The 22983-nt window shown below is 41.4% G+C and overlaps 2 protein-coding genes across 4 annotated transcripts in view; one reads left to right on the top strand and one right to left on the bottom strand.

Annotated features, from left to right (window-relative positions):
* Positions 1-22759, top strand: part of LOC307015838 (E3 SUMO-protein ligase ZBED1-like) — a 36464-nt gene extending 13705 nt beyond the window's left edge. For both annotated transcript variants that reach the window (XM_079644739.1, XM_079644740.1), the window contains exon 3: positions 16485-22759. In XM_079644739.1, coding sequence (XP_079500865.1) covers positions 19142-19984 — 843 coding nt within the window. In that variant the 5' untranslated portion in view covers positions 16485-19141 and the 3' untranslated portion in view covers positions 19985-22759. The remainder of the gene's footprint in view (positions 1-16484) is intronic.
* Positions 7888-15235, bottom strand: LOC307015835 (uncharacterized protein). Of its 2 annotated transcripts, none has more exons than XM_079644736.1 (21): positions 15140-15235; positions 14998-15056; positions 14837-14923; positions 14634-14755; positions 14399-14542; positions 14189-14266; positions 13939-14103; positions 13550-13652; positions 13109-13329; positions 12569-12725; positions 12275-12486; positions 12072-12186; positions 11782-11996; positions 11563-11677; positions 11317-11486; positions 11138-11232; positions 10418-10548; positions 8642-8831; positions 8352-8493; positions 8142-8237; positions 7888-8001 (listed from the first exon to the last, which is right to left on the bottom strand). In XM_079644736.1, exons 1-20 carry the CDS (start codon positions 15160-15162, stop codon positions 8145-8147), a joined length of 2637 nt encoding a protein of 878 aa, XP_079500862.1. In that variant the 5' UTR covers positions 15163-15235; the 3' UTR covers positions 7888-8001; positions 8142-8144. The 2 variants fall into 2 exon arrangements, with proteins under 2 accessions (XP_079500862.1, XP_079500861.1); XM_079644735.1 differs by having other exon boundaries at positions 13939-14106.
* Positions 22760-22983: the final 224 nt, after the last annotated feature.

The following is a 22983-nucleotide window of genomic DNA, read 5'->3' on the forward strand; positions in this document are numbered from 1 at the left end:
AGAAAGTTCATGTGTTACAAATGTATTGGGGGGTCCTCACCTCCTCTAGGGGGGTCCGGGGACACGCTCCCCCGGGAAGATGTTCTTTTTAAATATTGAAGTTAAATGCATCAACCTGGTGCATTTTGAGAGCAAAATGAATTTATGGATACATCTCTCAACACCCATATGAAACAGAACTGTAAACAGATGTTCTTTTTCTTTATGGATATTTTACAAATCACTCACCTTTTTAACTGTATTTTTGTTTTACTGTCATATAGTATTTCATAACTGTTTTTCATTTACTCTCATAAATGGTGACCAAAACGTTTGAGACCCACTGAGATAACTAGACTAAAGTTAACTACCGTATTTTCCGGACTATAAGTCGCTCCTGAGTATAAGTCGCATCAGCCAATAAATGCGTCGTGAAGAGGAAAAAAACGTATATAGGTCGCACCGGACTATAAGTCGTATTTATTCAGATATTTATTTTCAAATCCAAGCCAATAACAGACATTTACGGTAAACTGGAAAGGGAAGTTATTAACTACACAGGTCCGGTATGTTAACGCAACACATACCTTCTACCTGGAGGCCGGCTCTGCGAGTCGGGCTAGGGTGGCATGCTTCTACCCCTTGACGCGCTCCGACGGAGGACTGCTGGGACAGACGGGGCATCTCGGACGCACCCACTGAGCATTCGGCCGCTGGGCTGGTAGGGGTGGACCCTGCGCCGCACCGGACACAAGACGGCGGGCTAACAACAGACGGCTAACAAGCTAACAAGACGGCTAACAACAGATGGCTAACAAGCAGCTAACCCGGAAGAACCGTCCGCTCTCTTCTTCGTTTTTTTCAGTGGTACAGGAGCAGCATATAGTTGTCACAAGCCGAGAGCGCACTCTCACGGCTGTAGACAGTTCTTGTCAAAAAGTATGAATTCGCATTTATTCAGACATTTATTTCACACTTAACAATTTAACACAAACGGTTATTCAGTTAATTTAACACAGAACAGGCTGAATGTCCGGTATGTTACCGGTAATTTAACACAAACAGTTATTCAGTTAATTTAACACAGAACAGGCTGAATGTCCGGTATGTTAACGTAACATATGTACAGTTATTCAGCTACACAATAGCATAAGGAACATCGCTGGGAGGCTGAAAAAAAGAGGCTAAATTAACACGACGAGCCAAGTCTCGGTAAGCAAGTTAACGAAGCTCCCGATCTCATTCCACTTCACTGAATCCATTGAATTCTTCATTCTCGGTGTCGCTGCGGAACAACTCCGCCAACTCCGGAGGAAGACGAAGCACTGTCTCCTCTTCTGCGGGGCTGTCGTCAGACGCAGCATTATTTCCCGTTATCCCAGCCTTTCTGAATCCGGACAGTATGGTTTCGGTTGTCACAGAAGTCCATGCTTTGTCGATCCATCCAAGGACTTGCTGGAAAGTTGCATGGCGCATCCTTCCCGTTGCCGTGAAGCTGTGCTCTCCATCCACCATCCACTCCTCCCACAGGCGACGCAAGACAGCCTTGAAGCTCCGGTTCACGGAGATGTCGAGTGGCTGGAGTACTTTTGTTAAGCCTCCAGGGATGATGACAGGTATGGAGTTGCAAGCTTTTATTTTATCTTTGAACAGTTGCGTTATGTGCGCTCGCATACTGTCCATCACAAGCAGGGCTTTGCGTGTTTTAAAGAAGCCGTCGGGACGCTTAGTGTAGCACTTTGTAAGCCAAACATTCATCATTTCTGTATCCATCCATCCTTTCTCATTCACGGCCACGGCAATTGTGGGGGGGAAGTCGTCTTTTGGCATGGTTTTGCGCTTGAAAATGACCATCGGTGGTAATTTCGATCCGTCTCCACAACATGCAAGCACCACGGTGAAGTGTGATTTCTCATGACCAGTTGTCACTATATTCACACTTTTCTGCCCTTTCTCTGCGACACTTCGGCCCATGGGGATGTCAAACGTGAGGGGGACTTCATCCATGTTTATAATGTGATCCGGTGACACGTTGTGTTCAGTCACCTGCTTTGCAACAAACTCACGGAAACTGTCGATCTTGGCCTGAAAATCTGCTGGCAGTTTCTGACATACAGTTGTCCGTGCTCTGATAGAGAGCCGGTTCCGTTGCATGAAACGGTAACACCAGGACGGCCCGCCTCTGAAGTCGTTTATATTCATGTCTTTGGCAACTGCCAGGGCGTGGAGACGTACATGCACCGTTGACATGCCTCTCCCGGCAGCACGTTGCTCTAAAACCCATCTATATAGTCGTTCCTCCAGCTCTGGCCATCTCGCCCTCAGCCCGCGATTCGCTTTTTTTGTTTTTTTCATGGCGGCAAGAGCAACCTCTGCTTTTCTCCAGTCTCTCACAAGTTTCTCGTTGACTCCAAACTTTCTCTCTGCTGCTCTATTGCCGTTTTCGGATGCATATTTCACAACCTGCAGTTTGTAATCTGCAGCATACGATTTTCTTTTTGGAGGCATTTCGATTTTGTTCAGTCTTTCTTTTCTTTTAATGTTAATGTTATTTTTTTCGGTGGTACAGGGGCAGCATATAGTTGTCACAAGCCTAGAGCGCCCTCTGGTGGCTGTAGACGGTTCATGTCAGTCAGCATGAATTGACATTTAAAACATATATACGTCGCTCCTGACTATAAGTCGCAGGACCAGCCAAACTAGGAAAAAAAGTGCGACTTATAGTCCGGAAAATACGGTATCTAAACAGAGTCCCTTACCTCACTGAGCTGTAGTTATCTCTCTCAGTCTGACAGGACAGAGCTCTCCCTTTCCTTGTTTTAGAAACAGCTTCTAGTATCCGTTAGCGCAGCTAGCTAACCAGATGCTAACAACAACAATGCAAATAGTGAGTTTGGTAAAAATATACTGTATAATAGTAAAGTTATTTAAGATGATGCCATATTTATTGAAGATGATACATTATCGATATTCCCCAAAATTATTCAAAAGCATATTCTTCCAAACTCCTTGCTGTAGTATCAATCAATCAATGTTTATTTATATAGCCCAATATCACAAATGTTACATTTGTCTCAGTGGACTTCACAGTTTGTACAGAATATCAGTATGACAATACGACACCCTCTGTTCTTAGACCCTCACATCGTACAAGGAAAAACTTCCAGAGAAAACCCACAGTTTAAAGGGAAAAATGGGAGAAACCTCAGGGAGAGCAACAGAGGAGGGATCCCTCTCCCAGGACGGACAGACGTGCAATAGATGCCGTGTGTAAATTGAAAAGATAATGGATGGAAATGCATGTGTGTATAATAGGAAGATGAATCCACGAGGATATCCATCCAGGACTTATGATCCAGGACCACAGCCAAGACTCAAGATCCAGGACTCGCGATCCATGAAACAGGACCGCAGGATCATCCATGACTCCGGATCCCGGCGTATATAGACACCAAAAAGAAAGAAATTTGGGGAAGCTGGGTTAATCGGAACATGAGAGTACACAGGTATAGACAGAGAGAAGGAAGAAGTAAGATGTCCCCCGACAAACTAAGCCTATATCAGCAAAACTAGGGGCTGAATCTAATCAGCCCTAACTATAAGCTTTATCAAAAAGGAAGGTCTTAAGCGCACTCTTAAAAACGGATAGGGGGTCTGCCGTCCGAACACAAACTGGAAGCTGATTCCACAAAAGTGGAGCTTGATAAGAAAAGGCTCTGGCTCCCATTGTACTTTTAGAGACTCTAGGAACAACCAACAACCCTGCATTCTTGGAACGCAATGCCCTAGTGGGACAATAGGGTATAATGAGTTCTTTAAGGTAAGATGGCGCCTGCCCATTAAGGGCTTTGTAGGCGAGAAGAAGAATTTTAAATTCTATCCTGTGTTCTATAGGGAGCCAGTGTAAGGCAGCCAGAACAGGAGTAATGTGGTCCCTTTTCCTAACTCTGGTTAGTACACGAGCTGCAGCATTTTGAATCAGCTGAAGCGACTTGACTGACTTCTTGGTACACCCTGATAATAAGGAGTTACAATAATCCAGCCTTGAAGTAACAAATGCATGGACTAGTTTCTCTGCATCGTTTTGAGGCAAGATATGCCTGATTTTTGCAATGTTACGTAGATGGAAGTAGGCGGTCCTTGAAATAGATTTTATGTGGTTGTTAAAGGATAAATCCTGATGAAATATAACACCAAGATTCCTTTCAGTCTCACTGGAGGCCAAATTAATGCCATCCATAGTTAGTATATCTTTAGATAATTTGTTTCGTAGATTCTTCGGGCCAAGTACAATAACTTCAGTTTTGGTCGTGTTTAACATAAACATTTTTAAGGTCATCCACGTTTTTAAGTCCTTGAGGCAGTCTTGAATTTTATTTAGATGATTAATTTCATCAGGCTTGATTGATAAATATAGTTGAGTATCATCCGCATAACAATGAAAGTTTACAGAATGATTCCTTATAATATTGCCGAACGGAAGCATATATAGTGTGAACAAAATAGGTCCAAGCACTGAGCCCTGTGGCACTCCATGGCTAACTTTGGTTTGCATGGAAGATTCATGACATAGTATGACACACAGGAGACTATTGATGTGTGTAGTGAGTTTGGTAGTAGAATATAACAATTCAAAATAAAATACCTTTGAAGTCTCATATATGAGCTATCATCCCTGTCCCCAAAGGTCTTTTATTTTGAAACTACATCAGAAGGTCCTGATTTTTTCTGAGTGACTACATGGGGTGTCCTGCTATCACCCTGGAGTGAGATGGATCTATGATACTGGACAGTTTTTGTTTTATTCTCATTTAAAAACAGGGATGATAGCTCATATATGAGACTTCAAAGGTCTTTTATTTTGAAACTGTACATCAGAATGTCCTGATTTCTTCTGAGTGACTAGATGGAGTGTCCTGCTATCAACCTGGAGTGAGATGGATCTATGATACTGGACAGTTTTTGTTTTATTCTCATCTAAAAACATGGATGATAACTCATACAATAGAGATTTCAAAGGTATTTTATTTTGAAACTCTACATCAGAATGTCCTGATTTTTTCTGAGTGACTAGATGGGATGTCCTGCTATCACCCTGAAGGGAAATGAGTCTTTGATACTGGACACTTTTTGTTTTATTCTCATCTAAACACAGAGGGAGGATTTTTTTTGACTCTACCGTAATGCATAGGATATTCGCGCATCGCAATATCACGTGAGGGCTGGCTTGACTAGGTTTTTCCGAGTGGAGGCTGGCTTGACCGCAGTCTAAACTAGAGAGAGAATCGCTGTCAAGGGGGCTACAACTACAACAAGATGAACATATTTGACCGTGATTTAATTGTAATACACGTTTCAAAATGATGCCGAAGTAACAACATACTGATACCAGATAGTAAAAACCATGAATTAAGGCTTTGACAAGTCTGCAGACAGACGGCAGGCGAAAAACCTTTTAAAATGCGTGTTTTCTAATGGAGATTTGGCTAAGCTAACGTTGTAAATGCTCCGACCGTCCACACTCACAACGGCCTATACAGACATAAATAAACCAGCGACTGTATTCGCCATGACACAGACAGTATGTGGTTTGTACTTGTTTAACTTTTGTCTAGTTTCTGAACAGATATGAAGAGCTGTGAGCTCCGAGTGCTAAGAGCTAACGGCTGTGTTGTTTTTCTGGGCAGCTCATTGAAGATGACGTCACGGCTCCGCCTACACTGCGTTACTATAGATACTACCCCAGTTCCTCACGAGTCTAAAAAACAACTCACGTCAACGCACGTAAGCGCCGATATTTGACGGCGCTGATTGGCTGAAATTATGTTTCGGCGGCACAGTTTACTATTGAGACTTTTGCAACGTGCTGGTTGCTGCTGTTTGGCTCGGGTGCAGCGCCCCGTAATGATAAACTAATGCCAGGGGCTAGGCCAGGCAGGAAACATGTGACTTATCAGTAACTTTAGACATCGTAACACAATTTTAAACAAGATTTTATTGTAGATTATACATTTTACTGATACCAATTGTATGATATTTACCTTGTTCATTAAAAATAAAAAATAAAAATATTTTTGAAATATATATATATATTGGAATGTGGGAAGAGGTGGGGCGGCGCCCCTAGCGCCCCTATGGGTCGGCCGCCACTGCTCAGAGTCCCTTACCTCACTGAGCTGTAGTTATCTCTCTCAGTCTGACAGGACAGAGCTCTCCCTTTCCTTGTTTTAGAAACAGCTTCTAGTATCCGTTAGCGCAGCTAGCTAACCAGATGCTAACAAAAACAATGCAAATAGTGAGTTTGGTAGAAATATACTGTATAATAGTAAAGTTATTTAAGATGATGCCATATCTATTGATTATACATTATAAATATTCCCCAAAGTTATTCAAAAGCATATTCTTCCAAACTCCTTGCTGTAGTATGACACACATTAGACTATTGATGTGTGTAGTGAGTTTGGTAGTAATAAGCTGTATAATAGTGATTGAATATTATTGTATTCTCTTTTTTCGGAGTTGCACTTTGCAGACGGTCCCTGAGCACTCGTTTCTTCTCCGGCTGCGGATAGAGACCAATGTAATGTGCCCAGCTCGGAGGACGGCGCGTATTGGCTTTTTTAAAATCAAAATGTGATTGATTGATTTGAGATTACAAGTTGTAAATGCGCTGCTGCTCTCGCTGATACTTGCATCTGCCAGTGTGTCTGTGTGTCTGTGTGTGTGCTGGTGGTGGTGAGCATTGCCGTGTGTTAGCATTAGCAAGTGTTCGTGTGTGTATTTTCCCCATAAGGCAAGACCCGCCCAGCTCTGTCTCTGATTGGCTTACATTGAAATGTTACCCCGCGTTAACCAATCACTCCTCTCTGGTTACTTCCACTTTTCCATGGTGATGTGCGAGGACATCACTGTATTCGCCTGTAAGTTACATCCGCAGGGAGATTCGGTTCAGTTCCATCACATAATGTAACGCACCCATTTAAATCACAGTAACTATAACTGCATTACTTAATGGGAATAGGTAACTAGTAACGCCATTAGTTACCGCAAAAAGTAGTTGCGTTACAGTAACGCATTACTGTGTGTACTCTGTGTTAGTCCCAACACTGGTTGTAGCCAATAGAAGCGCAAATGTTAGTGATGTCACTGTTTCTGTAGTAAAGGAGTCCAATGGAGTGTGTGTGTGTGGGGGGGGGGTTTGTACAAGAAACCCCCTCTAAAAAGGAAACGTTGGGATTGTTACCTTTGCACACCAGAACACAGGGAACATCAAGAAAAGCATAATGATTTGGATAATCACCGTTTCAATTAAGCTCCTCGATGCACTTGCAAGTATGAGTGAAGGTCAAGAGACCAATGAAAAAGATGAACATTTTAATTTAAACCTACCACAAGTCAAATATTAGGATACATATTTGAAATAATTTGTCAATGTTTAACAGCATGACAAATAATTGAATATGCATATTTTAATCAGTGCTCATCTGCTGTCCTTTTACCTGTTCAATATTAACAGGTTTCAATTTTAGTGTCTTTCAGTATCAAAATACAAATGAAGTTATATATATATATTTTTAATGCTCACTCCAAGCAGTCTCCAACAAATGCATAAAGTAGGCATTTTTTGAGTTTCAACAAGAATATGATTGTAAAACAGGCGCACACTTTTGGAAAGGCATTGTTCACGCCTCATGAGACTAAAGTTCAAGGTGCAATGTTATGATGAAGCAGTATGTCTGTATTGTATGCCTATTGCATGAAACAGTACACACAGGCAGTTGCTGTACAGTATATATTACATTTAAATATATGTGATTTGGAATGGAGAACCAGTTTGGACCTCCCCATAACCATAGAAAACACAATAGATGGAAAAAACTTCCAATATTCATAAGAAAATACTACAAGTGTGAATTATTTTAAAAATATTGTATTAGGACTTTACTTAGGGGCTCATTATAATGATTGGTCCTGAAGTCACGCTTTTGAAACCAGGGCCATCTGAAACTGCAAGTTTTTGATCTGTGGGAGAAAAAAAATAAAAAAAATATATCTCAGCCACTTTATTCAAAAGCCATTGTCCCATTTTATAATTTGAGCCAACACGTGTAAACCTTATTGTACATTAATGGATAATGAAATCAGCATGTATGAGAGCATACCCTTCATCGTGTTGTCCTGGTCTGAACACTGCACATTACAAGCTGCATCCACTGGATTTCTAGATCACTGATGACCACCTCACAGTGGACAAAGACCTACAAGATATGAACAGATTTAAGGGTTTCTTATAGACAGCGTACTTTCTTTTTCCAAACTCTGAAGCATCTAAAAATAAAAACAAGACTATTTATTCTTATGACGGATAGTACCTGGCGGTTCAAGTTATCCATGTCTTCGGCGAAGGCAAACATCGGGACCTCAAACCGCTTGAAGTTTGAAGGATAATGAACTCTGCCCTTCGGCAAAACAGAGTGGAAGATCACTGGGTGCGGGTCCCTTGAGTTTGCACAACTGAGGGAGAGAAAAAAAAGTTATTTTATTTTGGTAAAGATGTCCAAAAGTCTGCTAAATGAGCACCCTACTGTATGATTTTAAACCATCCCTTTTGTTGAGTTTGACAAACAGTTCATTGGGACAAGAAAAAATATATACAAGTTACCCGTTAACAATGAGGTCCCATCGAGGGAGGGACATCTTGTCCTCCTCCAGCGTTGCCCAGCAGTATGCCAGCTCAAGAGATACTTTAGGGTTGTTAGATCCCATCAGTTCCACCTCGAAATACAGCGGTTGTTGTAGGTAATGTGTGATGGGATCGTCCCCAACGCGCTGAAACACACTGTAGGTGTCATCTGAAGTGAAGCAGAAAATGTTGACACAAATTATTAAGGATTCAGACAGGAATAGAAACGGCCTGTACACAGAACATTAAGGTGCATAATGCAGAAGAGTTTAACTTGGATGTAAATAGTCAACATCCCAGGTGCCAACTCAGTTCATTGGTTTAAAGATTAACTTTATGAAAAAAAACATTCCAATTACTTAAAGCAACTAGATTCATATAATAAGTTTAATTTATAACAAAGTATAAAAATAAAAACAGTACACAACACGGTAGAATGAATAAAAAGCAGTAAAAAAACAAATAAAAGGGTATAATAAATAAGATGAAAAGTCTAGGAAAAGGCTCTATTGAACAGATGGCTTTTGAAGCCTTTTTTTAAAAGCCTCCACGGTCTGTGGCGCTCCCATGTGCTCGGGGAGCATTCCACAGTTCGGGAGCAGCCGAGCAAAAAGCCCGGTCTCCCATAGTACGGAGCTTGGTCCTCGGGGGTTTGAGGAGGTTGGTATTGCTGGAGCGAGAGGTCCGCAAGGAAATATGAGGGGTGAGGAACTCCTTGAGGTAGGGGGGGAGGGGGCAGTTCCATGGATACACTGGTGAGTGAGGAGGGAGACCTTGTATTAAATCCTCAGTTCTACGGGGAGCCAGTGTAGTGTTTTAAGGATGGGGTGATATGATTGTATTTGCGCACCCTCATCAGGATCTTAGCAGCGCTGTTTTGAATGTACTGGAGCTTCTGGATGCTTTTGTTAGGGATCCCAATGAGGAGTGCATTGCAATAGTCCAGCCTGGAGGAGACAAAGGCGTGGGCTAACTTTTCGGCGTCAGACAGAGTGAGTGTGGGGCAGAGTTTGGAGATATTCCTGAGGTGATAGGAGTTCTTGCACAGCTGTTTAATATGGGCCTCAAGGTCAGATGGGCGTCCATTTTATAGATAGAATTGGGAGGGATGGAAACCCTCTTTTAATGGTCACACATGTAGAGCACACAGTGAAATTTGGCCTCTGCATTTAACCCATCCTAGTACCAGGAGTCTAGTACTAGGAGCAGTGGGCAGCTATTGTACAGCGCCCGGGGACCAATGGGAGTGAGGGGGGGGAAGGGTGGTGTCTGTTGCCTTGCTCAAGGACACCAAGGTTGGGCAGGAGGTGAACTGGGACCTCTCCAAGTAGCAGTCCACCCTCCATATCTTAGGTCTGTTTTCCAGACTCCTTCGTGTGTGGTGGTCTCGCGATGCTCTCCGTGTTTCCATGCAGCGGTCTTGCGATGTTTGACGCGCTTTGACCCCGTCGTGACCGGGCTCTGATGACGCGTCAGATGTGCGACACGACGGAGTGGATGGAATTTCTGTATCTCCGTGCTGGGAATATACAGTTTGAACTGTCTCCAAGTTACCCAAAATCCTGCATTTTGATAGAAAGTGTTAGCCTCTTAAGCTTTTTCAACATGTTGATATGATGGAAAGAACTCTTATTTTTAGCTTTGGGAGAGTTTCCAAATACTTAAAAAAAATAAAATAAAAAAAAAACCTAATCCTTAGCAAGCATGCGAGAAAAAAAAAAAAAAACCACACAAGGCATGAAGAACTTTCTTTACCCAAAGCAACTCTCATTTCAACCTGCATCTCGCCTCGTGCATCGTCAGCGTACGGTTCACTCCTGTGAGATCGGGTGTTGTAGCCAATAGCCTGGTTAGTGTTGATGTCATAGTAACAGAACACCTTAAGCCTGAAAGAAGAAAACTCTTAAGTGGGAACACTTAGAACGTTCAATTGTTACCCATTGGCACCGTTAACATCTGGGATTGCACCATAGAAGGATTTATGGCGTACCAGTTGACTTCTGATAAGGAAAATATAATTTAAGAGTCTTTAAAGTTTTGTCACATGGTTAGCCTACAAAGTCTCTGTATTTGTTTTAAAGTTGTCGTTAGACTGTCAGTTTACGTAATGGTGAACATGAATGTTTACGGCTACAAATAACTGATTTTTGAAATGTATTTTTTTTTAAGTTTTCCCGTCGAGTTACAAATTAGGTTTTTGTAACTGAAAAAGGCCGCCTTTAACCGTTTTGCTCCAAAAACATGCAACTGTGAATAATGTCCAAGCTGAGAATTTCTCTTTTCTGACTTAAAGTCTAAAACCCAATGACCTGAAGTGTATCATGTTAAGACAAACAAAGCATTAAAAAGCTGACATTTAGAAAACCGCAAGCACTTTGTTAATTAATCTTCCATGTCATTTTTCAAGCTACAGCTTTGATTATAAATTAATCATCCAACATTAGGCTTGGTGATTCCAAGTCTTGATATACTCACTCAAACTCCGGCTCCTTCGACTGTGAGAGCTTTCTCAATTCAAGTTCATCTGTGATGGAGATTTCATTCTCATACAGCATCATATTGGGCAAAAACTAAGAAAAGAAAAAAATTGAAAGAAGTCATTTCTCAGTTTGAATCCTATCGCAATCAGCAAGCTGTTCAGCAGCATGCTTTACCTTTCTGGTTGTCCCACAGGAGTTTGCAGTGAAGACAAAATAAGCGTACTGGTCGTTGCTGTATGTGGGGCCACAGGCGGGGTTTCTGAGGGTGAGCCGTCGGGGGTTCAGACTGGGAACAGACTCCAGGGTTATAGCCAGAGCCGTGATGGTCCCATTAGGGAAACACTCTGAAAAAGACGACCAGACATTTGTATGCATTGGAGATTTAAGCCTACATAAGAACACGTATTCTCTTTAACAAACCAATCAGCTTTGTGACGAAGTTGCAAGCCAAGGAGAAGTCTTGGATAGTTTTGTTGGTCTTCAGATATCTCAGAGTCACATCCAGTCTGCTCTTGATGGATGACGACTCAACAGCCTGAGAAGTTTTCAGAAACAATACATTATGATTTAAAGAGGACTATGATCTTGACAAAAGTTGCCAAATCCCTGCACATTTAAAACTTTGGTTAAGATTCATACCTCGACCGTAGCATCAGCTGCAGAAAATGGTACAATCAAACTGAAATGTGTGTAGTTGCCCATCACGCCGTACTGCTGAGCCAGGCTCTCGGTCAGCATTCGTTTTCCAATTATGGTCTGAAAGTTGAATCCTTTGGTCCCGTATTTCACGAGGACATAGAAATTCTTATCATCACAGCTGCCTGAGACAGAGGGAGGAGCTGCAGAGGGAGGAGCTGCAAAGAGAGGAAAGTACTTTGCAACAACTGTGCACGTTTTGTTATGAATTTCTCTTATGCATGGGTACAGACCTATGTCTTCCAGTTTAGCTCTCAGATAAGCAGTGGCAGTAAATGGCGCATGCTTTGGCAGGACCAGGAAGCCAAAGGTCAGATGAAGGGTGTACATTGTAACCCCCATTTCTTTCTGTTGGGAGAAACAGATAGTTATTAGCCGACAAAAAAATATAAAGAAATTAATGCATTTCATTTCCCACGTTGAGTGTAAGGCTCACCCTTTGTCCTACGACACGGTCCGTGAAGGGCACTTCAACAGTATAGACCTTGGAGCAGCCGTTAGGGGACATTTTGTCAAAGACTTTAAAGCCTCTGGCAAAGCAGTCGGCCAAGGACAAAACCTCAGAGGGGGACCTGATGTTCTTTAGCATTACTTCAGAGCCCACCGGCCCAATCAACACCTTAAACATCATCTCCTTGGGAACAGTGGCTGTAGGTCAAAAATGAAGAAATTAAGGCAGGTTGCAATTTATGTAAAAAAAGTAGCATGAGTAGAAGATAATATGACTCACCGTCAATGACTTGTGGAGGTTGAAGCTGCAGGGGGGTCTCGACGGGGAGGAAGACTTTGTATCTTGTGTCCTCATTAGTGTCATCTTCAGTCCAGAGCAACTCGAGCATCAGCTCAATCATATAAGAAGTGAAGTACTGACCATCCTGGGCATGACTCTGCATAAACAAACACCCTGAGTAAGGCCTTTCCTGAATAACATTATCAGCTACAGATTTAAAAGAAAAAGGGAAATTTGATTGGCAATGAAGCTCTAGATGTTGCAACAGTCAAACATAATCACACGATCCGTTTACATTTGTTTTGCACATACCAACAGGATTTCAGTAGTTTTATTTTCCATGAAACAACAAAGTGTGATTGCTTGTTAAACTGTGTCTCTAAAGTCTAAAATGACTTGAATATACAATTTAACTACACCGATTTCTCCACTGTTGTGAGAAATTCTTTAAATCCAAGAAATATAAACATCTACATTTAGCCCTTTTGTAGTATTTCAGATGTTTTTTTTGCATAGCTGCACTAAATTGTTTTATCTAACCTTGATTTGGCAACCAGCAGTCCCAATAGGAATTTCAACAATGACGTAAAGGTCATCGAGAGTCAGGGAATAGTTTCTGGCCGACATCTCTGTAGCTTCGAGCTTCCTCCCATCGACGCCCATGTTCACCTCCAACAGTCTGAAGTGTTTCGAGTAAATCAGAGGGTCAATGCGCCTCGGCAGGAACCAGCGGATTGAGGTTTCAGTAAAGGAAACCCCACCTGTACACCCAAAAAAATCTAATAAATAAAGCACTTCTTCCTGGATACAAATTCTGGTGACTTAGATACTTTTGGCACCATTTTTAGAAAAGTTTGATATTTTAAAAATGCTGGAATCCGAAATAATACTGGCAGTTTAAATTCCTGACAGTAAAAAGTGCCCCAAATTCCCAGTGAAAAACACTACAAGACATGACATCAGTGAGTCTCTTTAAATTACCCTGAGCTTGAGGACAAGCGGCTCCTGCATAAAGTTGAGACGTCAGCTTAGTCTTCTCAAATATAATTGAGGTGCTGAGCACAGTCATCGGCACACCTGCTACCTGTGGGGGGAGATTACACAACATGTGGATGTAAATGCATACTGTGGTAACATAATTTCACTCCTGAAAATCTGGGGGGATATGAATAAGAACTCACTGATTTAAGAGTGCCAACTGGATTCCAGACAAAGTAATCCATTTGAAAGGCAGTCTGGTTACATTATTTTATCTATGGCTGTAAGTGTAAGCAAGTACCTAATGGGCTTTAGTGATTTAACAAGTCTGCTTGAGGGGAAGATATCAAGTGAGAGTTTTTTGAATCTCAGAAAAACTGCAATCCACTTACATCCTTGGTGTATGTTTCACGTGAAGGATTTGGGCTTCGCAGCACCAGCCTGGTAGGGGTGCTTGAGATCCCATAACCATTTCTCTGGGCTTCATCCACCTGCATGACCCTCTCCTCAGGAGTGAAGAATACCACTTTGGTGATTCTGAAGCCTGCGTCCATGGGCTGCTGTGAGGCAAATATCAAGACATTACATACAAGGTGTTTCTAGAATAAGAAAAGAAAAAACGGCAAAATGAGCCAATCTTACCTCAGCAGCTTTTCGGGGATGCGAGTCGGGGTATGCAGGCAGGTTATAATCATTTGGAGCTGCTTTTTTCACAGACACCTAGAAATGAGGCCACTCCATAAGTGATAATCAATCTCTGCAGTGACATGAAATGTACCAGCCTTGACACTCATATGAGGTATCAAGCCACTAATCATATAGACTGGAACATGGCATGCTGCGTTCACTTGCCTCCATGTAGTTGGGTTTACAGATAATTTCCCGGGAGGCCCAGGAAGAGTAGTAGCAAGTTTCTTCCACCAGGTAAAACTTGTCTTCAATCACATTGTCAGACTGTAGCCGCAGACCTAGTTTTGTTGTGAATGCTTTATCATCCTAAAAAAACATGGAAACAACTCTCAATTAATTGCCACGTCAAAAGAAACATTTGGTGCTGCGTCAAAAACTAGCATTCAGTCGTTTTTACCACATTTTGAGCAAAACAGTTCTGGATGGAGGCATAGATCACAGCGTTTCCCAGGTGGTATTTCTTGATGGTGAAGCCACACTGAGAAGATAAACTTGGTGTGAGGATGATTGAAGAGTTATCTGAGGGAACAAACAAGAAAAGTTTGAATTAAAAATTAGATTAAGTTAAGAAAAAGCAATATACTTGAAATGTCAGCTTACTTATGACTGCGGACACTTCAAGAGAACTTCCTCCAAGTCGACTGACATCCACACGCAGCAAGTTTCCAAGGCATTGAGAGTAGATTTCTGGGATTAAACATTTATATTAGATAGCAGCGCACAAGTGTGTTGAAAAATATCACAAAATGGCAAAAACATACTTATTGTGGGCTTATTTTGTGCCTCAATGTTAACAACTGCAACAAGGAGAATGAACCACCTGAAAAAGATTGAATACCTTTTAAATGTAAAGAAAAATAAACCTTAATTTAAAATATATACATAAGAAACAAAACTACAAACCCCAATCCAGCTAAACAACCCATGGCAAGTTGTGGCAGACTGGTGAAGGTCCCTGGTTTTTGCACTTTTTAAATGAAGTTGTTGAGGATGAGGGAGGGTCCTGCTCAGCAGATATAACCACACACAGGTGGATCACATTACTGCCTGATGAGGTGATTGAGCAGGCCTGTGTGTGTATAGAAATATCGTTCATTAAAAAAGAAGCTGAAGCAATAATACTGAAGCATGGCCAAAGCAGTCGGATGAAGTTAAAAATGACTGAGAACAGCTAAATCTGTTAATCAGCTACCCAGTTTAGAGATTAGTAAGTATTTGGCATGAACATTTTAGCCCAGGGCTGCCAACATTTGAGTTCAGTTTGGAGTGAGATTTGTGTTTTTGGTGAACCGAAAAAAGAAACGTTCATGTGTTACAAATGTATTGGGGGGTCCTCACCTTCTCTAGGGGGGTCCGGGGACATGCTCCCCCGGGAAGATTTTATTTTTAAATATTGAAGTTAAATGCATCAACCTGGTGCATTTTGAGAGCAAAATGAATTTATGGATACATCTCTCAACACCCATATGAAACAGAACTGTAAACAGATGTTCTTTTTCTTTATGGATATTTTACAAATCACTCACCTTTTTAACTGTATTTTTGTTTTACTGTCATATAGTATTTCATAACTGTTTTTCCTTTACTCTCATAAATGGTGACCAAAACGTTTGAGACCCACTGAGATAACTAGACTAAAGTTAACTATCTAAACAGAGTCCCTTACCTCACTGAGCTTTAGTTATCTCTCTCAGTCTGACAGGACAGAGCTCTCCCTTTCCTTGTTTTAGAAACAGTTTCTTGTATCCGTTAGCGCAGCTAGCTTACCAGATGCTAACAACAACAATGCAAATAGTGAGTTTGGTAGAAATATACTGTATAATAGTAAAGTTATTTAAGATGATGCCATATTTATTGAAGATTATACATTATAAATATTCCCCAAAATTATTCAAAAGCATATTCTTCCAAACTCCTTGCCGTAGTATCAATCAATCAATGTTTATTTATATAGCCCAATATCACAAATGTTACATTTGTCTCAGTGGACTTCACAGTTTGTACAGAATATCAGTATGACAATACGACACCCTCTGTCCTTAGACCCTCACATCGTACAAGAAAAAACTTCCAGAGAAAACCCACAGTTTAAAGGGAAAAATGGGAGAAACCTCAGGGAGAGCAACAGAGGAGGGATCCCTCTCCCAGGACGGACAGACGTGCAATAGATGCCGTGTGTAAATTGAAAAGATAATACATTTGCAACATAGGTAGTCCAAATGTTTGGAAATGCATGTGTGTATAATAGGAAGATGAATCCACGAGGATATCCATCCAGGACTTATGATCCAGGACCACAGCCACGACTCAAGATCCAGGACTCGCGATCCATGACACAGGACCGCAGGATCATCCATGACTCCGGATCCCGGCGTATATAGACACCAAAAAGAAAGAAATTTGGGGAAGCTGGGTTAATCGGAACATGAGAGTACACAGGTATAGACAGAGAGAAGGAAGAAGTAAGATGTCCCCCGACAAACTAAGCCTATATCAGCAAAACTAGGGGCTGAATCTAATCAGCCCTATCTATAAGCTTTATCAAAAAGGAAGGTCTTAAGCGCACTCTTAAAAACGGATAGGGTGTCTGCCGCCCGAACACAAACTGGAAGCTGATTCCACAAAAGTGGAGCTTGATAAGAAAAGGCTCTGGCTCCCATTGTACTTTTAGAGACTCTAGGAACAACCAACAACCCTGCATTCTTGGAACGCAATGCCCTAGTAGGACAGTAGGGTATAATGAGTTCTTTAAGGTAAGATGGCGCCTGCCCATTAAGGGCTTTGTAGGCCAGAAGAAGAATTTTAAATGCTATCCTGTGTTCTATAGGGAGCCAGTGTAAGGCAGCCAGAACAGGAGTAATGTGGTCCCTTTTCCTAACTCTGGTTAGTACACGAGCTGCAGCATTTTGAATCAGCTGAAGCGACTTGACTGACTTCTTGGTACACCCTGATAATAAGGAGTTACAATAATCCAGCCTTGAAGTAACAAATGCATGGACTAGTTTCTCTGCATCGTTTTGAGGCAAGATATGCCTGATTTTTGCAATGTTACGTAGATGGAAGTAGGCGGTCCTTGAAATTGATTTTATGTGGGTGTTAAAGGATAAATCCTGATCAAATATAACACCAAGATTCCTTACAGTCTCACTGGAGGCCAAATTAATGCCATCCATAGTTAGTATATCTTTAGATAATTTGTTTCGTAGATTCTTCGGGCCAAGTACAATAACTTTTTGAAAAATAACGTTTTGGTCGTGTTTAACATAAACATTTTTAAGGTCATCCACGTTTTTAAGTCCTTGAGGCATTCTTGAATTTTATTGAGATTAATTTCATCAGGCTTGATTGATAAATATAGTTGAGTATCATCCGCATAACAATGAAAGTTTACAGAATGATTCCTTATAATATTGCCTAACAGAAGCATATATAGTGTGAACAAAATAGGTCCAAGCACTGAGCCCTGTGGCACTCCATGGCTAACTTTGGTTTGCATGGAAGATTCATGACATAATATGACACACAGGAGACTATTGATGTGTTTAGTGAGTTTGGTAGTAGAATATAACAATTCAAAATAAAATACCTTTGAAGACTTATATATGCTATATTCCCTGTCCCCAAAGGTCTTTTATTTTGAAACTGTACATCAGAAGGTCCTGATTTTTTCTGAGTGACTACATGGGGTGTCCTGCTATCACCCTGGAGGGAGATGGATATATGATACTGGACAGTTTTTGTTTTATTCTCATCTAAAAACAGGGATGATAGCTCATATATGAGACTTCAAAGGTCTTTTATTTTGAAACTGTACATCAGAATGTCCTGAATTTTTCTGAGTGACTACATGGGGTTTCCTGCTATCACCCTGGAGTGAGATGGATCTATGATACTGGACAGTTTTTGTTTTATTCTCATCTAAAAACATGGATGATAGCTCATATGAGAGACTTCAAAGGTCTTTTATTTTGAAACTACATCAGAATGTCCAGATTTTTTCTGAGTGACTAGATGGATTGTCCTGCTATCAACCTGGAGTGAGATGGATCTATGATACTGGACAGTTGTTGTTTTATTCTCATCTAAAAACATGGATGATAACTCATACAATAGAGATTTCAAAGGTATTTTATTTTGAAACTCTACATCAGAATGTCCTGATTTTTTCTGAGTGACTAGATGGGATGTCCTTCTATCACCCTGAAGTGAAATGAGTCTTTGATACTGGACAATTTTTGTTTTATTCTCATCTAAACATAGAGGGAGGATTTTTTTTGACTCTACCGTAATGCATAGGATATTCGCGCACCGCAATATCACGTGAGGGCTGGCTTGACTAGGTTTTTCCGAGTGGTGGCTATGATGCCGAACCATCATAGCCGCCTTCTCCCACAGCTGGCCACGAAAGAGGGAACTAAAAAAAAGCAGCAAGAGTTGGGACTACCTGAGCATAGTCTCATAACGGTAAGCTTGGCAAATCATTATTCTATCCAAATTATAGGCTATCCTGTCCTTTGCTTAGGTTAGGTTAATAAGGATATGTAATGTTTGTGGTGCACAATAATGAAGAGATGGTGGTTTTATATCAGAACGTTTACTGAGTGTAGTTCAAGGTCACATTACACAACACAACTGTCAACTGTCAAACCTGCTCGTAACCTAGGCTACTGCCTGTGACGTGATGGCGTCACTGCCTAGTACAGTAGTTTGGATTACTACAGGATACACCTCTAATTATTTGTTATTAATAATTATAATTTATAGCTTACATGCTTGCTTGCTTGCTGTAACTATGCATGCTTCTGTTATTAGCTTATATTATTAGGCTATTATTATTATAGGCCATTATTAATACTATATTTCCATGTGCAGGACTGCCCTACTCGCTGGGGTTCGAAGCAAAAAATGATTAGTCGGATCATTGAGCAAGCTCGAGCCATTCGACAGGTGCTGGCAGATGACAGACGGGCATCAATCCACCTGACATGGCAAGACGTTGATGTCCTTAAAGCGGTCAACGATGGACTAGAACCAGTGAGCACATTCACAGATGCGCTGTCGGGTGATGCGTATGTGACCAGCTCATCCATCCTCCCCATTCTCCAACTCCTAAAGGAGGACATTCTGGCTCCATCGGAAAGTGATGTGGAGTTGACCGCTCAGCTGAAGTCGGGGATGTTGGCAAAGCTGGAGGCCAAATATGCCAATGACTCTGTGCAAAAACTGCTGCGAAACTGCACCTTTGTAGACCCCCGCTACCGTGAATATTACAGCAATGTGGATGAGACAAAAAGGGAGATTGAGACGGAGATGATAGTGCTGGGAAGGCAGACGAGTCAAGTTAAAATCAGAGTGGAGGAAGGAGAGAGCACGTTTGCGCAACAAGATGCGGGAGAAGAGCAGCCGGCCAAGAAGAAGAAAGCAACGCTGGCCAGTCTGCTGGCAAGAAGAGCGGTTGCAGCGAGACCAGTCCTCACTGTAGTGGAGCGAGCACACGCAGAGCTGGTTGTCTACACACAGGAGGACGCAATCGATACGGGGGAAAACCCGCTTCAGTGGTGGAAAGTAAATGAGACACGCTTACCGTTGCTTTCCATGGTGGCCCGCAAATACCTCTGCATATGTGCGTCTAGTGCAGCGTCTGAGCGTATTTTCAGCACCGCAGGGAACACGGTGACACCACAACGCGCACAAATAAAGCCAGACAAAGTAAATATGCTTGTCTTTTTAGCAAGGAACCTAGATTGAGGTCCGCGAGATAGATGCGCCAAATGTGAATTTGATTTGCCTTTTCATATTCGGCTACAAACCATATGCCTGCTTGTAGGCTTACATTTTTTGTTATTCAGCCTTTTTATCAGGCGGCGGCCGACGGGCCAAGTTAAGCTGTCCTCATAGCCTAAATTATTTCCAGTTGTATCCTAGTTTATTCCCCTTATTTTCATTCTCCGTTGAGAACATTTATGCCATTGATTTATTGTTTTTAATATTAGGCTACAAACCGCCCTATTTATAGGCTAAGGGGATTTCATTTTTAATTAGGGCCTAAGTTTAAGTTATTCAGCCTTTTTATTTGTATAATTAGGCGGGCCCTATTTTTCTATCTTGCTTGTTCAGCCAAAAGTGCCATTTGTACTATTTTGCCCTTATTGATAGGCAAGTAATTTTCATTCTCCGTTGAGAACATTTGAACATGTGTTTGCATCTGTGTAAATAAAGTTATCTGAAACATATAGAAGTTGCAACTGTGTTTTAATTGATCGAAAAATTTGACGAATTTATTACAACGGGGAAAAAATTAAAATGAAACGAATTTATTACAACAGGGATGATTTAAGAACTATATTATGTACACTGTGCAGTAGCCTACCATATACGATATGGCATATCCAATATCTTTTTTAAAAATTCTTTATGTATGATGATATATTGTTAACTTAGCTCACAATGGAAACAACGTCGGACATCTACACAAACGCGTCCTGTATCCGATCTCAAAATGTGCCATTTGCACAATGTGTCATGTACACAGCACTTGTTTTGCACTTGCGTGCACGTCGCGGCACTTTGCAAGCGTCTACCGGCTCGGGCTGCATATAATATCCCGTTCGAATTTTTTTTTTTGCCGCCGTTCGAACGCTACCTCACTCAAGTCGACCCAAGTCATACCGTCATATACCGTATACCACGGTATGAAAAAAATGATACCGCCCATGCCTACTGTGAGCTCTGAGTGCTAAGAGCTAACGGCTGTGTTGTTTTTCTGGGCAGCTCATTGAAGATGACGTCACGGCTCCGCCTACACTGCGTTACTATAGATACTACCCCAGTTCCTCACGAGTCTAAAAAACAACTCCCGTCAACGCACGTAAGCGCCGAGTGAGCGCCCTCGTGACCAAAATATTTGACGGCGCTGATTGGCTGAAATTATGTTTCGGCGGCACAGTTTACTATTGAGACTTTTGCAACGTGCTGGTTGCTGCTGTTTGGCTCGGGGGCAGCGCCCCGTAATGATAAACTAATGCCAAGGGCAAGGCCAGGCAGGAAACATGTGACTTATAAGTAACTTTAGACATCGTAACACAATTTTAAACAAGATTTTATTGTAGATTATACATTTTACTGATACCAATTGTATGATATTTACCTTGTTCATTAAAAATAAATATATATATTTTTGAAATATATATATTTATTAATATTTTTTTTTGTATGTGGGTAGAGGTGGGGCGTGGCCCCTAGCGCCCCTATGGGTCGGCCACCACTGCTCAGAGTCCCTTACCTCACTGAGCTGTAGTTATCTCTCTCAGTCTGACAGGACAGAGCTCTCCCTTTCCTTGTTTTAGAAACAGCTTCTAGTATCCGTTAGCGCAGCTAGCTAACCAGATGCTAACAATGCAAATAGTGAGTTTGGTAGAAATATACTGTATAATAGTAAAGATATTTAAGATAATGCCATATCTATTGATTATACATTATAAATATTCCCCAAAATTATTCAAAAGCATATTCTTCCAAACTCCTTGCTGTAGTATGACACACAGGAGACTATTGATGTGTGTAGTTTGTTTGGTAGTAATAAGCTGTATAATAGTGATTGAATATTATTGTATTCTCTTTTTTCGGAGTTGCACTTTGCAGACGGTCCCTGAGCACTCGTTTCTTCTCCGGCTGCGGATAGAGACCAATGTAATGTGCCCAGCTCGGAGGACGGCGCGTATTGGCTTTTTTAAAATCAAAATGTGATTGATTGATTTGAGATTACAAGTTGTAAATGCGCTGCTGCTCTCGCTGATACTTGCATCTGGCAGTGTGTCTGTGTGTGTGTGCTGGTGGTGGTGAGCATTGCCATGTGTTAGCATTAGCAAGTGTTCGTGTGTGTATTTTCCCCATAAGGCAAGACCCGCCCAGCTCTGTCTCTGATTGGCTTACATTGAAATGTTACCCCTGGTTACTTCCACTTTTCCATGGTGATGTGCGAGGACATCACTGTATTCGCCTGTAAGTTACATCCGCAGGGAGATTCGGTTCCATCACATAATGTAACGCACCCATTTAAATCACAGTAACTATAACTGCATTACTTAATGGGAATAGGTAACTAGTAACGCTATTAGTTACCGCAAAAAGTAGTTGCGTTACAGTAACGCATTACTGTGCGACGCGTTAGTCCCAACACTGGTTGTAGCCAAGAGAAGCGCAAATGTTAGTGATGTCACTGTTTCTGAAGTAAAGGAGTCCAATGGAGTGTGTGTGTGTGGGGGGGGGTGGTGTACAAGAAACCCCCTCTAAAAAGGAAACGTTGGGATTGTTACCTTTGCACACCAGAACACAGGGAACATCAAGAAAAGCATAATGGGGCATCAGATTTGGATAATCACCGTTTCAATTAAGCTCCTCGATGCACTTCCAAGTATGAGTGAAGGTCAAGAGACCAGTGAAAAAGATGAACATTTTAGTTTAAACCTACCACAAGTCAAATATTAGGATACATATTTGAAATAATTTGTCAATGTTTAACAGCATGACAAATAATTGAATATGCATATTTTAATCAGTGCTCATCTGCTGTCCTTTTACCTGTTCAATATAAACAGGTTTCAATTTTAGTGTCTTTCAGTATCAAAATACAAATGAAGTTATATATATATTTTTAATGCTCACTCCAAGCAGTCTCCAACAAATGCATAAAGTAGGCATTTTTTGAGTTTCAACAAGAATATGAATGTAAAACAGGCGCACACTTT

Source organism: Notothenia rossii, assembly GCF_949606895.1.
Source record: "Notothenia rossii genome assembly, chromosome: 8".
Lineage (NCBI taxonomy): Eukaryota > Metazoa > Chordata > Actinopteri > Perciformes > Nototheniidae > Notothenia > Notothenia rossii.

What these genes read in the sequence shown, in the direction of transcription:
- LOC307015835 (XM_079644735.1), bottom strand. Translation starts at nt 15,162, where the DNA reads ATGGGTTGTTTAGCTGGATTGGG. An exon ending in ACTGTTTTGCTCAAAATGTG is followed by an intron (nt 14,543 to 14,633) that starts GTAAAAACGACT and finishes ATGTTTTTTTAG; the next exon opens with GATGATAAAGCATTCACAAC. An exon ending in AGCTAAACTGGAAGACATAG is followed by an intron (nt 11,997 to 12,071) that starts GTCTGTACCCAT and finishes CTCTCTTTGCAG; the next exon opens with CTCCTCCCTCTGCAGCTCCT.